General features: G+C 36.7%; 1 protein-coding gene across 1 annotated transcript in view; it reads left to right on the plus strand.

The window, feature by feature from the left end:
* The window catches only part of cd81a (CD81 molecule a), a 109,899-nt gene that overhangs the window by 66,507 nt on the left and 28,109 nt on the right, over nucleotides 1–15,283 (plus strand). Inside the window, exons 3-5 of the mRNA XM_028794196.2 lie at nucleotides 702–799; nucleotides 5,795–5,869; nucleotides 12,568–12,690. Of these exons, the coding sequence (XP_028650029.1) occupies nucleotides 702–799; nucleotides 5,795–5,869; nucleotides 12,568–12,690 (296 nt within the window). The remainder of the gene's footprint in view (nucleotides 1–701; nucleotides 800–5,794; nucleotides 5,870–12,567; nucleotides 12,691–15,283) is intronic.

Raw genomic sequence — 15,283 nt, forward strand, 5'->3', positions numbered from 1 at the left:
GGCATGTCTCACTATATATATATATATATATATATATGTATGTATATGTATATGTATGTATGTATATGTATATATATGTATGTATGTATATGTATATATATGTATGCATGTATATGTATATATATGTATGCATGTATATGTATATATATGTATGCATGTATATGTATATATATATGTATGCATGTATATGTATATATATATATGTATATGTATATATATATATGTATATGTATGTATGTATATATATATATACTGTATATGTATATATATATATATATGTATATATATGTGTGTGTGTGTGTTTGTTTAAATATGTTTGCGTAGTTTGTTTAAGTGAAAAACACCATTTTTAAATAAAAACAAATTTCAATTGTTTAAGTGAAAAACAGTAAAAACTTACTTTTAGCATATTGTTTTTGTATAACTGTGCAATCTGTGTTTTCATTAATAAGTGTTATTAAAAATGTATAATAAAATGTCGGTCAAGGATACCTCCATTACTAGTAAGTTGCCAGGACATATTGTATCAGGCTATGCACATTCATGCCTTAAGTGGGCTACATAAATTCCATGTGATTTAAGTTTCATATGAAAAGCTTTTCTTAATATTTTTTTTAAAGTAGGTTAATGTGGAATTATTGATCTGGTGTTGTACTGGAAATATGTACACTGATAAAAATGTGAATTTCTTGTCATTAAAGGTGTCTACATCCTAATCGCAGTTGGTGCAGTTATGATGTTCGTTGGCTTCCTTGGCTGCTATGGTGCCATCCAGGAATCACAGTGCCTCCTTGGAACGGTAAAACTCCTGCAAATTTTTGGTTTCAAGAAATTGTGTTGCAAGAATTTGAGTAGACAATGGTTTTGATTTGTGGCATTTTGTGTTTAGTTTCTCATAAAATGCATTGTGAATTTGGTAATAATACAATAAAAAATAAACAATTGAAGGGCAGTGTCGGTGTGCATTTGTAAAGGAAAAAAGGTTAAAATAACACTTCAAACTACCCCATGTAGTTTCAATTGGTGGATGAGAAAAATGATTAATCTCATGTTTTCATAGAATACAGACATCTAATAGAATGGGATCTAAAAATGACCCATGCTGAATAACGTTGAAACAATGTGATAAACATCCAATTGTTACAATTCTAACTTATATCACATATTCCATGTCTGTTTTCCATTTGTATGCTCAAAAAGTGAAATGGATGAATTTTTTGATAAAATATTACTCATTAGAGGAAAGGTACAATCCAACAATACAATGCTTTTGAATTGAAAACCGGAGTCTTGACCACTCATAAATGAGGCAGATCTTTATTCCAACTTGAAGCAAAGGCAAAGCTTTTTGAATTTTTTTTGGAGTGGGTTACAGACAGGTCTGACTAAGTCGCAGTAGATGGCAAACTTAATGACATGCAGGTTGAGCTGTCTACTGGCCTGAGTCACTAGAAATGGCAAACTACACAACAGGAGGTCATGGGAGTGTGCCACAACTGCCCCTGACTCCACAAGATTATTTAAATGAACTGTACAATTGAAAATCACAAGAGAAGTTGTGTAATGCAGTTGTGCAAAAATGTTGCGTATTCCCGTTTTCCTCGCACACTTTTGAGATGTATAAAAATTAAAATTGGTGTAAAGCCACACACATTGTCACGGCAGCACCCCACTTTCATACGCAAGTATCTGCCTGGTTTTGCAAACTGGTAGCACCCAGCGTAAAAGCAGCGCTGTTTCTGTGTGGTGTCCCTTTTTTCAGATTCACATCAAAGATGCGGGATTTATCAAATATATCTAAATTAATTGCATTTAATTTACCAATTTAAGGCATTTGATTGTAATCATTATGTAACAATATAATGGCGCACGGAATACATAAACTATTCCAAATACCATAGCTGCTTTAGTGTTGTTACTCTCAGTGTACCAATCAGAGTATTTTAACTCATTGTATCTGTGTGTGAAATCACAGCTTTACAGCAGATGATCGGAAAGCCCCAGAGAACATTTATGCATATGCTGCCTCAGGAAAGCCACCAGTATCTGCATGAATTCCACTCAGCCATGCACACAGTCTATTTGAACGTCTCCCATTTGGCAAACACTTCAGAGCTTTTCCTGCACGGACCTTGAGGCTCAGAAACCATTTCATCCCAACAGCTATAAACACACTATTTAGTGCTCCCGGTAGAACTGTTTGTGATTATAATTATAATTACCTCACAGTAAACTGAACTGTTTGTAATTATAATTACAATTACACTGTTAACTTGAAGTACAACTGTAACATTGCACAACCTGAGCCACTTTATGAACCATATTGTACTTGTGCTTTTATACAGTATATTTTTTTCAGTTTATTTTAAATTGTTATTATATAATTTTATAGGAAAACAAGTTTATGGAGGAACTACTTATTGATTCTCATTGTACCATACAATGACAATAAATTCGATTCAATTCAATAGAAAAGAGCATTAATTTACAGATGATGATGACTGGCTTCTAAGTTGATTTAGATTTCCAAGAACTGTCCTTTTCAAGCTGTGTGCTGTTAGAATACTAGGATGTATACCTGATGACATTTTTATGATGAAAATGAAGGAATTCGATTCAATTAAATAGAAAAAGAGTGCGTATTTACAGATGATGAAGACTGGCTTCTAAGTTGATTTAGATGTCCAAGAGCTATCCTCTTGGTACTGTATGCTGTTAGAGTACTGTGATGTATACTTGATGTCATTCTTTATGATGAAATGCATTAAAGTATGTATATTATATTTTATTAAGGTATGTATATTACATTTTACAGATAAATTATTAACTTCATTTAAATAATGTGGTGGCATGGTGGTGCAGCGGTAGCGAAGAGCTGGTGACCTGTCCAGAGATTGTTCCTACCTCCCGCTGCTGTGTTTGACAGACACAGTACTACTGTAATCAAGGGTCCTGCATGTCCCAGCAAGCATCTTGCAGGAGGCAGGAACAATCCCTGGATGGGGGAGGCAAGAATAATTGGATGATGTGCCAACTCATCGCTACCACTGCTTAACCATGCCCCCATTTTTAATACATGGTTTAATGCATTTCATCATGAAAATATCAAGTATACGTGTTAGTATTTTAAAATGTTTCAATTGCTGTAATATCATGAATGTAATGTATTCTGTGTTGCGATTAGTGCCTGCAAGTTCCTGTCTGTGAAAGAGAAAGCCCATTTAAGAAACACGCAGTTATTCACACACATAGAACACATAGAATACAAAGCATTTAAAGTGCTACTTTAGTTACGGTGGAATATAAGAAATTCTAGTAAATTAAACCTGCCCGGGGTTTGTTTCCTGCCTTGCGTCCTGTGTTGGCTGGGATTGGATCCAGCAGACCCCGTGACCCTGTGATTAGGATATAGCAGGTTGGATATTGGATGGATGGATAGTAAATTAAACACTGATTTTAAGACGAAGTTTACGACATTCTACTTTAAAGACAAAATAAACTATGAGATTAAACTGGAAATTTCAATATTAAAGTCAACATTTCAACCTTTTTTATTCACTGTGTCCATATTTTTTCACTTTTCTCTGTGTCATAATAAGCTTCTGTAAGACACTACGACAGTAGGCTATGACTCGCATTTTCACGTCAACTTTTGTGCGACTTTCTGATCTTGAACTTTTTAGTGTCATTCCATCAAGTTCCTTTAGTTGCTCATACAACTGCCTAAGCTACCAAAAAGTATGTTTTTTCCTGCCTCCACTTGGCATTTGGTGAAATTCTTCTTTTATATGTGCTTTCTTTTAACAAAACACTCAACTGAAAGGGCTATTTATATTGATTTACATATTCAAATATGTGAAATTATGGGTGGGGTTAGGGTGGGGCATCAGGCACATGCATTACAGTGCATCCGGAAAGTATTCACAGCGCATCACTTTTTCCACATTTTGTTATGTTACAGCCTTATCCAAAATGGATTAAATTCTTTTTTTTTCCTCAGAATTCTACACACAACACCCCATAATGACAATGTGAAAAAAGTTTACTTGAGGTTTTTGCAAATTTATTAAAAATAAAAAAACTGAGAAATCACATGTACATAAGTATTCACAGCCTTTGCTCAATACTTTGTCAATGCACCTTTGGCAGCAATTACAGCCTCAAGTCTTTTTGAATATGATGCCACAAGCTTGGCACACCTATCCTTGGCCAGTTTCGCCCATTCCTCTTTGCAGCACCTCTCAAGCTCCATCAGGTTGAATGGGAAGTGTCGGTGCACAGCCATTTTAAGATCTCTCCAGAGATGTTCAATCGGATTCAAGTCTGGGCTCTGGCTGGGCCACTCAAGGACATTCAGAGAGTTGTCCTGAAGCCACTCCTTTGATATCTTGGCTGTGTGCTTAGGGTCGCTGTCCTGCTGAAAGATGAACCGTCGTCCCACTCTGAGGTCAAGAGCGCTCTGGAGCAGGTTTTCATCCAGGATGTCTCTGTACATTGCTGCAGTCATCTTTCCCTTTATCCTGACTAGTCTCCCAGTTCCTGCCGCTGAAATACATCCCCACAGCATGATGCTGCCACCACCATGCTTCACTGTAGGGATGGTATTGGCCTGGTGATGAGCGGTGCCTAGTTTCCTCCAAACGTGACGCCTGGCATTCACACCAAAGAGTTCAATCTTTGTCTTATCAGACCAGAGAATTTTCTTTCTCATGGTCTGAGAGTCCTTCAGGTGCCTTTTGGCAAACTCCAGGTGGGCTGCCATGTGCCTTTTACTAAGGAGTGGCTTCTGTCTGGCCACTCTACCATACAGGCCTGATTGGTGGATTGCTGTAGAGATGGTTGTCCTTCTGGAAGGTTCTCCTCCCTCCACAGAGGACCTCTGGAGCTCTGACAGAGTGACCATCGGGTTCTTGGTCACCTCCATGACTAAGGCCCTTCTCCCCTGATTGCTCAGTTTAGATGGCCGGCCAGCTCTAGGAAGAGTCCTGGTGGTTTCGAACTTCTTCCACATACGGATGATGGAGGCCACTGTGCTCATTGGGACCTTCAAAGCAGCAGAAATTTTTCTGTAACCTCCCCCAGATTTGTGCCTCGAGAAAATCCTGTCTCGGAGGTCTACAGATAATTCCTTTGACTTCATGCTTGGTTTGTGCTCTGACATGAACTGTCAACTGTGGGACCTTATATAGACAGGTGTGTGCCTTTCCAAATCATGTCCAATCAACTGAATTTACCACAGGTGGACTCCAATTAAGCTGCAGAAACATCTCAAGGATGATCAGGGGAAACAGGATGCACCTGAGCTCAATTTTGAGCTTCATGGCAAAGGCTGTGAATACTTATTTATGTACAGTACATGTGATTTCTCAATTTTTTTATTTTTAATAAATTTGCAAAAACCTCAAGTAAACTTTTTTCACGTTGTCATTATGGGGTGTTGTGTGTAGAATTCTGAGGAAAAAAATTGGAATTTAATCCATTTTGGAATAAGGCTGTAACATAACAAAATGTGGAAAAAGTGATGCGCTGTGAATACTTTCTGGATTCACTGTATATTTCACGCTGACCGGGATTTATAGAGAGGAAGTGTGTGGAAGTTGGCTTATACATGGTTTTGTGCATCTAAATTTTTTTGTGCATACGCACATTTCCACTTTTACGCCATGTTTAGTGTGACTTCTAAGCACAGTGCATATACATGAGGCCCCAGGCATTTGTAGAAGGACAGTGTATAATACTTAGATTTGCCAAGCAGTTTTCTTCCTAACCTTTGCTTCACTTTTGTCTCCTCTAGTTTTTTGCCTGCCTGGTAATCTTATTTGCTTGCGAGGTGGCTGCTGGAATCTGGGGTTTCATTAACAAAGACAAGGTAAGCTACTATTGACAAGGTAAGCTACTATTAGTGCTTAAGTAGTTTGAAGTCAACAAACAGCTGGTAGATGATTTTCTAATAAAATGGTCTTTTGAACATGAGAAACGTTACATTTTTTTGTAAAAAAAATAAGGCATTAAACAACACATCTAATTTGGATTTTAAATCTGTGTTCAAAATGACTACTTTTCTGGCAAAATATAACACATTTACTTAACAAATTAGTCAGTAATGACTTGTTAGTTTCTAAAAAGTGTATTATGTATTTGTTAGAGTAGATCTGCACAAACTAAATAAATACATGACGAACGTTTCATGGTAGCAGAGGGTTTTCCCGTCATTATAATGTCCATAATTTTACTCAGTTTCTTTGCTGAATGCAGTGTGTGTGTTGAAGAAATACCATCTATGAACAGTATAGAACACATTTAAAATGTTAGTATGATATTTAGTTATACAGCACACTTTGTAAAGCATAAACAGTTTCAGAGGCCAGATATCCATCTTCATTCATGGTCAGAGGAGTACCAGAAAAAGTTGAAAAGTGCATTTAGGCTTATTTACAGTCTACCAGATATAAGCAATATTCAAGGAGGTATGTTTTAGAAAATGGAGATTAAAAGTTGATGTAATAATGTTTTTAATTATGAATGGATTAGGCAAGTTTAGATGTCATTTATGACTTTAAAACATCTTCAGCAAGAACATAGTACCACAGATGGGATCTTAAAATCAGTAAGTGTAAAGGAATAACTTCAATTTTTTGGTATCTTATAGCAGCACTGACCTAACTAGATTATGATCTTAATTGGCCAGGTTTTGTTTTAGGTGTACACTGTTTGCTGATTTTATGTTAGCAATGTGAGGAAAGAAAAAGAAAGGAACAAATGTTGATTCCAGGCTGGGTGCATGCCATTTCTGCACCATCCCCTCTCAACTCTGGGTGCATGGCAGATTTATACTGTGGAATTACCCACCTTCTTAATAAAAACTAATTTCAGTGTAACTATACTAGAATTCATGATACTAGAATTCATAAAAACATCAAAAGGAGGTTAGTTAGTGGTGTTTTATGGTTAAAATGACACATTTAGTAATGCCTTCTTTTCATGAACTATCATGATTTTGTTCTTATGCCTTGGTTTCTGTTTTGATTCTTAAAGTTAATAGCAGTTTGTTTTTCTTTTTATTGTTACTCTGTTGACATGATACCTGCACTTTTTTTGTCTGAGCTTTCTCACAATGTTGTCATTTCCCAGTATCATTTTCATGGAGAAATTCATGTTGTTTAGAGCTAACAATGGTTATTGCTGACTATGATATGAACAGTGCTCACAGATGTGAAATGTTACGTCATTTCTATTTTGGTTGGTCTTTGCTTGTGTTTAACCATTCCTTGTCCAGCCATTCTAAAGTAAAGCTCATATCCACAATTGAATTAATGTCCATCTTTCTGCTCCTAATAAATACTAGCATGAACCTTGACCACATAGTTAATAATGAGGTCCCAGTGTATGGAAAATGTTTTTCCAAAAAATGTTGTATTATGTACTTTAGTCAAAATCAAAAAGAAATATCTGAAGTTTATTCTGTGGTTTAATGTAAAATGTTCAGGTTGCTATTGCAACATTTTGGAATAGGCCATTTCCTAGTGTGTGCACAGTTGAACCACAAAAGAGTGTCATATGGTGATGTTTGCCATGCTGGGCTTTTATTGAATTTCATGGTAGCAGTGAGGAAATTAGTACCAAACATTTACAGGAAGTTCAAAATGTACACTGAGGCAATAGTTTTGATAAAAACAATGTTAGTTGTCAAGCTTTATGTATTGCAAGTTCTAAGGAAATCTAAATGATTATAGTTTTACAATGTCCTAGTTAAAGTCCATTCCTGATTTTCTTTGTGGTAGGATCAGAAGCAAACAGCATATTCTTGATAAACCTATATGTCCCAGAGTTGGAGGAGAATACCTCAAAAACACTGCTAGAGATTGATTAGTAGCAACAGGACAAAATAAAGTATCATTACATAGGCATTTATTCACTTATGATCTTTTTTAACCTAACAGTGTGTTTTTGTTGAATTTCTTAAAGTTTAAATAAAGTTTTCTTATCGTACTTATTGTAAACATAACATCGAGAACCAAAGAATATTGGCAAAGTGTAAATCAAGGTGAGAAAAATTAAGAAAATGAGACAGAGTTCTGTACTCATTCACTTTGGATTCACCTTTAAAAAATAAAATATAACAATGAAAATGTAAAAAATGAAGGCATTTCAACCATACTTTTGACTGCTGTTGAAGCAACAGCATTTTCATGGGGAGTGAGTTGGCAGCTTATCTCACGCAAAAATGCTAGTGTCATAAACAGTGGCTGTTATGTGTCATTCTTCTCATTTGCAGTTTGTGTATCCATGTACGATACAGTGTGTCTAATTAATACATGTATATATCACTATTTATTGAAAGCAGGTACAGACAACTGTGACAAATTCTCAGGTAAAATGTAATTTTAGATTATACTAATTACTAAATAAAGAATTAGTACATTATAAAAATACATATTTTTTAAAATACACAGAAAACAAAAGTAGAAACTGATTACCATAAATGGACACCAACAGTATCTACCTATTAAATAATCTCTGAACTTTGGTCAGTTGACATTTTAGGAGATAAAAATTAGTTGAATACAAAGTTAACTATTGTCCTGGAAACCTTGGCCAACTAGCCACCCACCCACTCTGGGCATTCTATTGTAGTATCTGTGCTGGTCCATCCAGTGTAATGGGAGAGTATTTTATCTGATGAAGAACAGCTTGGCAGTGGCACTAAGTGTTATTTCCAGATACTGAGAAGAGAAAAAAATAGAGGAGGGTAACGGTTTATAAACCTTGTATAGCTTAATATATCTGTACAATTGACTAACAAAGAAGTATGAAGTATGCATTGCTAATAGGGCATGCAAGACAAATGTAGTGAGACCTCAGACTGAATGGGCATCTGTTATATTAGCAAGCAGATCACTCCACACCATTGTGACCCAATAACTAAAAGCTGAAGCTCCTACTTTATATTATTAATCCTTGGAATCATAAGTAGGCTGGCATCTTGAGATCTTACTACCCTTTGGTTTGTAAACAGTGATAATTTCAGATAAGTAAGCAGGGCCTTTGCCATTTAAGGCTTTATATGTTAAAATGACTTCTGAGCAAGGTTTTGTAAGATCAATTTATTGTTTTTCAAAAGGCAATAAAGCCTTTCATAGTTTTTCATATTCATTGTGGTGCTTAACACGAAAACAGTGGAGCAAATTGGTTGTTGAACTTGCTTGAACAACTGCCACCAAATTTCAGTATTTCACCATTTATTACGTAAAATCTGTTTTTTAAAAACTAATCCACCTCCATGAAAGTGAAGTTGAAAAGCTTTAGGAAATTAAATCAACAGTTATCTGATCTTTTGTCACTTGTATTGCTTTCAACTTGTTTCTGAATATATTGTTATTGTGCCACTAGAATGATATCCCTATCATAGGCACTGCATCAGATGTGTTAACAGCTAATGGTATCAAGTAAGCATGTGTTGGTACAATATGGAAATTTCTGATTGTCTTATGGAAATACATATTCAGTAATGCATGATGGCATTTCACAAAATAACATTGCTATTGTTGCTGTGTCATATCACCCACCACTACTCTGGACAAAACATTTAGTGAGAATGGTCTCTTAAATGAATTGATGTTGCACATGTCCCTACCTGACACTTTACACCTAGTAAAAGTGTGTTGACGTCTGTGACCCTTCAATAGGTAGTAGATTTCAAAAATGGATAGGTGGATAGATATCTCATCTGTAGTTTTATAGCTCGATTTAAATTTTTTCAATGCCCTCATCACCCCTTGCCCTGATTATAGCCAGACTTAACTGGTTTGTTTTCATAGATTACTAGCAAACTACATGTTACCACCAAATGCTGGCTGATGTACACTGGCTTGCAAATTCAAAATGTTTTCTTTGCCACATTATTAATCTCTGGAGCTGTTAAACACCTACATGACAGAATAAATGTCTGCTTACCTTGTATAAACCCATAAAACTATTCTTCTCATTTTGTTAAAAGCTTTGCTGCACATCTGTGTGAATGTTAATTTTAATTTTGTGGTTTCTACTCTTAAGTACACTCTGTAGGAAAGTCTGTAAGAAAAGACTATATTAGTTGTAAAATTCTACTCAAGACCAAGAACTTTTTTTTGCTTTTTTAAACTATTTAATTCAACTTTTAATTCAGCTCTCTGAAATATACTCTGCTGTGCACTACCTGCCTAAAACAGTTTTATTTTTCTCTTGTCTTAATGTCAGTTTTTTTCGAAGTTCCTTCTAGTGTCTATCAACGCTGCTTTGTCGATATTGCTTATGAATACTGTCTTAAATTTGATTGCATTTCTCCCTGCATTTCAAGGACATCCCTATTTTAGCTGCTGGCCTTTTTTTAGTCAATGTGGGAGTGAGTATGCACTCCAGTATGCTGTTGTTCCATCCAGGACTCTATTCTGCATTGCTCCTGGAAAATGACCTTGCATCAAATTAAAACGGTTCATAACGTGAATAAATGGAGTATTTTCTCATTTAATATGTCTATATGTATAAAATGCTATGGGTTGTGTCACATGATGCCTTGTCAGGCACTGGGGCTACAACATTAATCTTAATCCAAAGCTTGTGATGTGATGCTGTGACGATGCAGGTCCTGCTCCACGCTCCCATCTTGCTTCCAGGAACCCTTGAACCCGTCACCGTCGGTAATGTCACCGATGAGTTCCGCAGTGAGGCACAATAAATGGAGCAAGGGGATGGTGTAAAAAGTGCAAAGTGCATTTATTAAAAACAACAAATCAAAACATTGTCCAAATAAATAGTGCAGGGTCTATCAAATCCTTAAATCTTCAATAAATAATCCAATAAAACAGTTGTGAAGTGGAGGTTAAAACAATAAATAAATCCTTTAAAACGATGAGGTTAAAACAACGGCTGGAAGCAGTCCTTTAAAAACACAAAGCCCGGTGTCTTCTTTTACCTGGCAGCTCCCCTGCTTCTCCCATCAGGCTTCTCAACAGGGGAGTCGCCCTTCCTGCAGCTGACCTTCTCTCCTTTCCTGATATGGAGGCTTCCCGATCCCTGGCTTCGGTTTAGCACTCTCCAGACCGAGACTTGGGTTCCCCAAAGGCAAGGACGCTCACGCTGGGGAATCCATCTCCCAAGCCTCATGACTCCCGCTGTCTTCCACGGCAAGCCATCCTTCTCGCTGGTCACTCCCGCTCCTCACAGAATGCTCAGCGGGAGCGACCACAATTGACTGCCCTAGGTGTCGGCTAAACACCTCACTGGGGCCCAACTGTCCAGCTGCCTGCGTGCCTGCGCTCGCTCGCTCTCTCTCGCTCTCTCTCTCTCACACACACCGGCTTTCTCCACACTGCTTCCTGCTTTCTTCCCCTGCAACCTCCATCTTTCTTTTCTTTTACTTTTTCTTATCCTTCCTCTACTACCCGCCTCACGCTTCTATTTATTACGGGGACGTGGATCAGCTGTGGCAATCAACAGCTCCCGGGAACAATTACGGGTGCGGACGACTCCTCACCTGTGCACTTAAGTGAGAATCGCCCACATCAATGAATCACCCCGGGAACCAATCTGCCTCACTTACCACGCCCCCTCTCTAAGCCGCGAGTCCGGCAATTATTTATTTAAAACTGGCCCTTTTGACATTAGCTGTGGACCCACTATACCACAGATGCATGTTGATAAAGCACAACTTGTGGCTGGCAGCAACCCTCGCAAAGTTATCAGGATTTGTGTCTTTCTACTGCAAAGTGATCAACATGATGGTAACATCTGCTGAGAATGAAGCAATTTGCAGAAGCTGATAGGAAGAAGAATGACAGCACCATCTTCCGCTGCATGCAACCAGCTGGTGGACGCAACCTACTGGGGTTGATACCTGGATCTTGGGAGGACCACAGGTCCGCATGTTTTCTGATATAGTGGAACCTCGTGCCATGAACGTCTCGGACCACGTACAAATCGGGTTACGACCAAAAAGTTTGCCAAAGTTATGCATCTGTTCATGACCACACACTCGGGTGACGAACAAGCCAGCTTCCCTTACGGTTCGTACGCGCCAATGATTTCCGCACGTGTTCAGTCTCTCCTTGTGCAGCAAGCGAGCGCGAGAGAGAGTGCGAGCAAGCGAGTGAGAGCGCGAGTGAGCGTATATATATTTACATACAGCTCGTATGGTCCAGAAAGGATTAATTGTATTTGTAGTTACATACAATCCTATGGGGGAAATTACTTCGGGTCACGACCAAATTGGGTTGCGACCAGAGTTTTGGAACGAATTTCGATCGTGACCTGAGATTCCACTGTACTTTCATGAGTTATTTTTGTGAATGGTGTATGTTGTTAATGTTGCTGCATAAAGTTAGATATTGAAGAACTTTTTTTTTCTTCTTTTGTCTGGTTATTGTGTATAGAGTTCATTATTGTGTCTTTTTGAAAGCTTGCTTTAATTTTGTAGCTAAGCAGAAATACATCACTTTCAAAATGTTTTTATGGAAGTCAAGGTTTATAGACCTAAGGAGTTCAATGCCTGTTTAGATCTGATCCAAGTTTTATTTTGCTTCTTAAATATAGGTTGCTTCAGAGTTGAAGACATTCTACAACTCGGCTTATAGCAAATCTTTGGAGCCCCCCTTACTGTCCAATCCAGAGGCCACAGAAAAGGCCAAGCACGTTGTCAAAGTCTTCCATGAAACGGTAAAATCAAAAATCTCAAAATCTTTTTATTGCCTGCTCTTCATTTAGTTTAATTAATGGTTATTGTGTTTAATGTGAATGTTGGAATTAACATTATGAAGTGAAATTCAAGGTGTGAATTTGATGGGTACATTTTTGGAATTTGGAGGATTTCCAGAGACAATTCATCTAAACACTAAGGGGTTTGGAAAAGTGGCAGTTTTGGTCACATGAGCATTTCCATTATAATGTTACATTTTTTGAGTGTTAATGTATTAAATCAATTGCTTAATCGTTACGATGCTTATTTTTATTTTGTATTAAAAATAAAATAAACAAGATATATCTAATTATTTTAATAACAATAGTAATTAAACATAATAAATATATAAGCTTACAAATAATAAATAAACAGGAATTTTCAATAGTTTCTCAGAATAAATAAAGATGAAATAAGAATTTAACCTTTACAGATTAACAAATAATCAAGTAAATTGTATACACTTAATAAATAAGTACACACTAACCAACACACTTTTATATTTCATGGGAAATGTTAACTTGCAACTTGAAACCATGAAGTAGAAAGAGCATTTTGTTGCTGATGTTTACCCAGCTAAGAAATCAAATCTTAAATTGCTCATACGTAACTACTTTAAATTCAGCATTTTTCAAATTGAAGTTATTTCCTCACAATCAAAATGTATTTTAATTTGTAACATGAAGTTGTGTCCTGAACTGAAGCATTTTTTATACAATTTAAATGTACCTTGTCTGTTCTTGTGATGGAAAAAGCCATCAATTTTACCAATTACGTCCATTTTGCAAGCCAAAAAATGTTGAGTATTTATCCACGGCTTTTGAGATTACGCACATATTGCAAAACCGCATATCCATATTGTTTTAAGAAGAAAAAAGTAAGTCATTGTTGTGAGATGCAGCCATTTTAAAAGGGGACGTTGCACTTTACTACATTGTTCATCTTATTGTACACTTCACAACCAGTTGGGAGTGGATTCACCTCAGAAAGTCATCAAACAGGCTCCCATTATTGACATTGAATGTTGATGGCCGGATGTGAATTGCTGTTATAGTTCGGTAGGCAACTAGACAATAATAACTGAAAAAAGTGAGACAATTACTTTTATTATTTCACTATATGGAAGTTTTTTTCTTCACAAAGATACTGTGTTTTACCGGTGATTGATAAAGCAAATGTGTGCATCAGTGAGAGAGAATATTGAGCAGGCATGTAGACAGAGCTTGAAGTGTGGCATTTTTCTGTTTAATTGGTGGAGTATCTGCTGTAATGCACCTCATGTTCTAACAGTAAACAGTCCCTCCCCCAATCACTAGCCCAGTCTTTGATGTAAATACTTCTAACAGCATGCTTAAGACTCCCAAGACGGACCCACATACCCGCTCAATTAAAATATTGTGTAAAATTTGAAACATATCACGAGAAGGACCAAGCAGCCTACAAAAAAAAACAAACAGTACCAGCAATTATTTGTCTCTACTTCAAGCACTGTACCTGGTATGTAATCAAGTGACAAGAACTGAACAGATGTTACAGGTGTCTATCCTGCTTTTCCAAGACAGGGTCGTGGTATAGATGGAACCTGTGCTGTCAAATCTTCTGACAGATTCCAGGCAGGAACAATCCCTTGGCAGGGCAAACATGCATACAGTCACCCACCAATTTTGCAACACTAATTCACCCAGGTTTAATCAGGTTAAAGTTTAGTAAGATCAGTACAGATGTTTTAACATAGGCAGAGTAGGCTGCCATTTCTACTTCATAGCTCCAGGTTCTACATGGAGTCTACGTGTTCTCATGTATTTACTGATTAACTGGTAACTGTGTTAAGAGAATTTACTCACTCAAAAACAGTAGTCATTTCTTTTATTAGTATATCATCCACAAGAGCATTAAAAAATGAGTAATTGGTTTGTGGTGCTTCAGTCTGCTCAAGACAAATAACAGAAAAGGTGTCTTTGCTCTTTCAGTAATCTAAAATAACAACACAGAATATAATGGGTGGGTGGGGCTCGGCATGGGTTGTCAAAATTCCACCCACAATGGCTGCTGCACACAGACAAAAAAGCATGAAACAAATTCTTGAGGTCTAAGAATATGTGGTAAAATATGCCTCATAAATGCAGAAAGCATGTTTTCTTAAATTTAAACTTTTGTTGATTCAAAGATATGTATTTGGTATGTTTCAATTCATTTTATATCACCTATGGACCTGTTTACCCTATAGCCCCATTGTAAACTGCAAGAACAGATGAGGTATTTTTAAAATGTATAAAAAAAAAAATGCTTCACTTTAAGACAAAATTTCTCTTGGCAAATTAATACATACCATGATTGCAAAGAAATAACTTTGACTTGGAAAATACCAAACTTGAGCGTTTAATTTTATTTGACGCAAAGCACTTTAAAATTGTAGCTGCAATGATACAAAAAAGTGAATAAGAGACCCAAATGAAAATACATATTCAAAAGATAAGTGTTCTTTGTAGGCAACACAGGTAAGCAACCCTGAGTTTGACTTTTTAAACTGTAATTTAGTTAAACTAATACCTGCATAATGTGAACACAGTGGCC

The sequence above is a fragment of the Erpetoichthys calabaricus genome, chromosome 2, assembly GCF_900747795.2.
Source record: "Erpetoichthys calabaricus chromosome 2, fErpCal1.3, whole genome shotgun sequence".
NCBI classification, from domain to species: domain Eukaryota; kingdom Metazoa; phylum Chordata; class Cladistia; order Polypteriformes; family Polypteridae; genus Erpetoichthys; species Erpetoichthys calabaricus.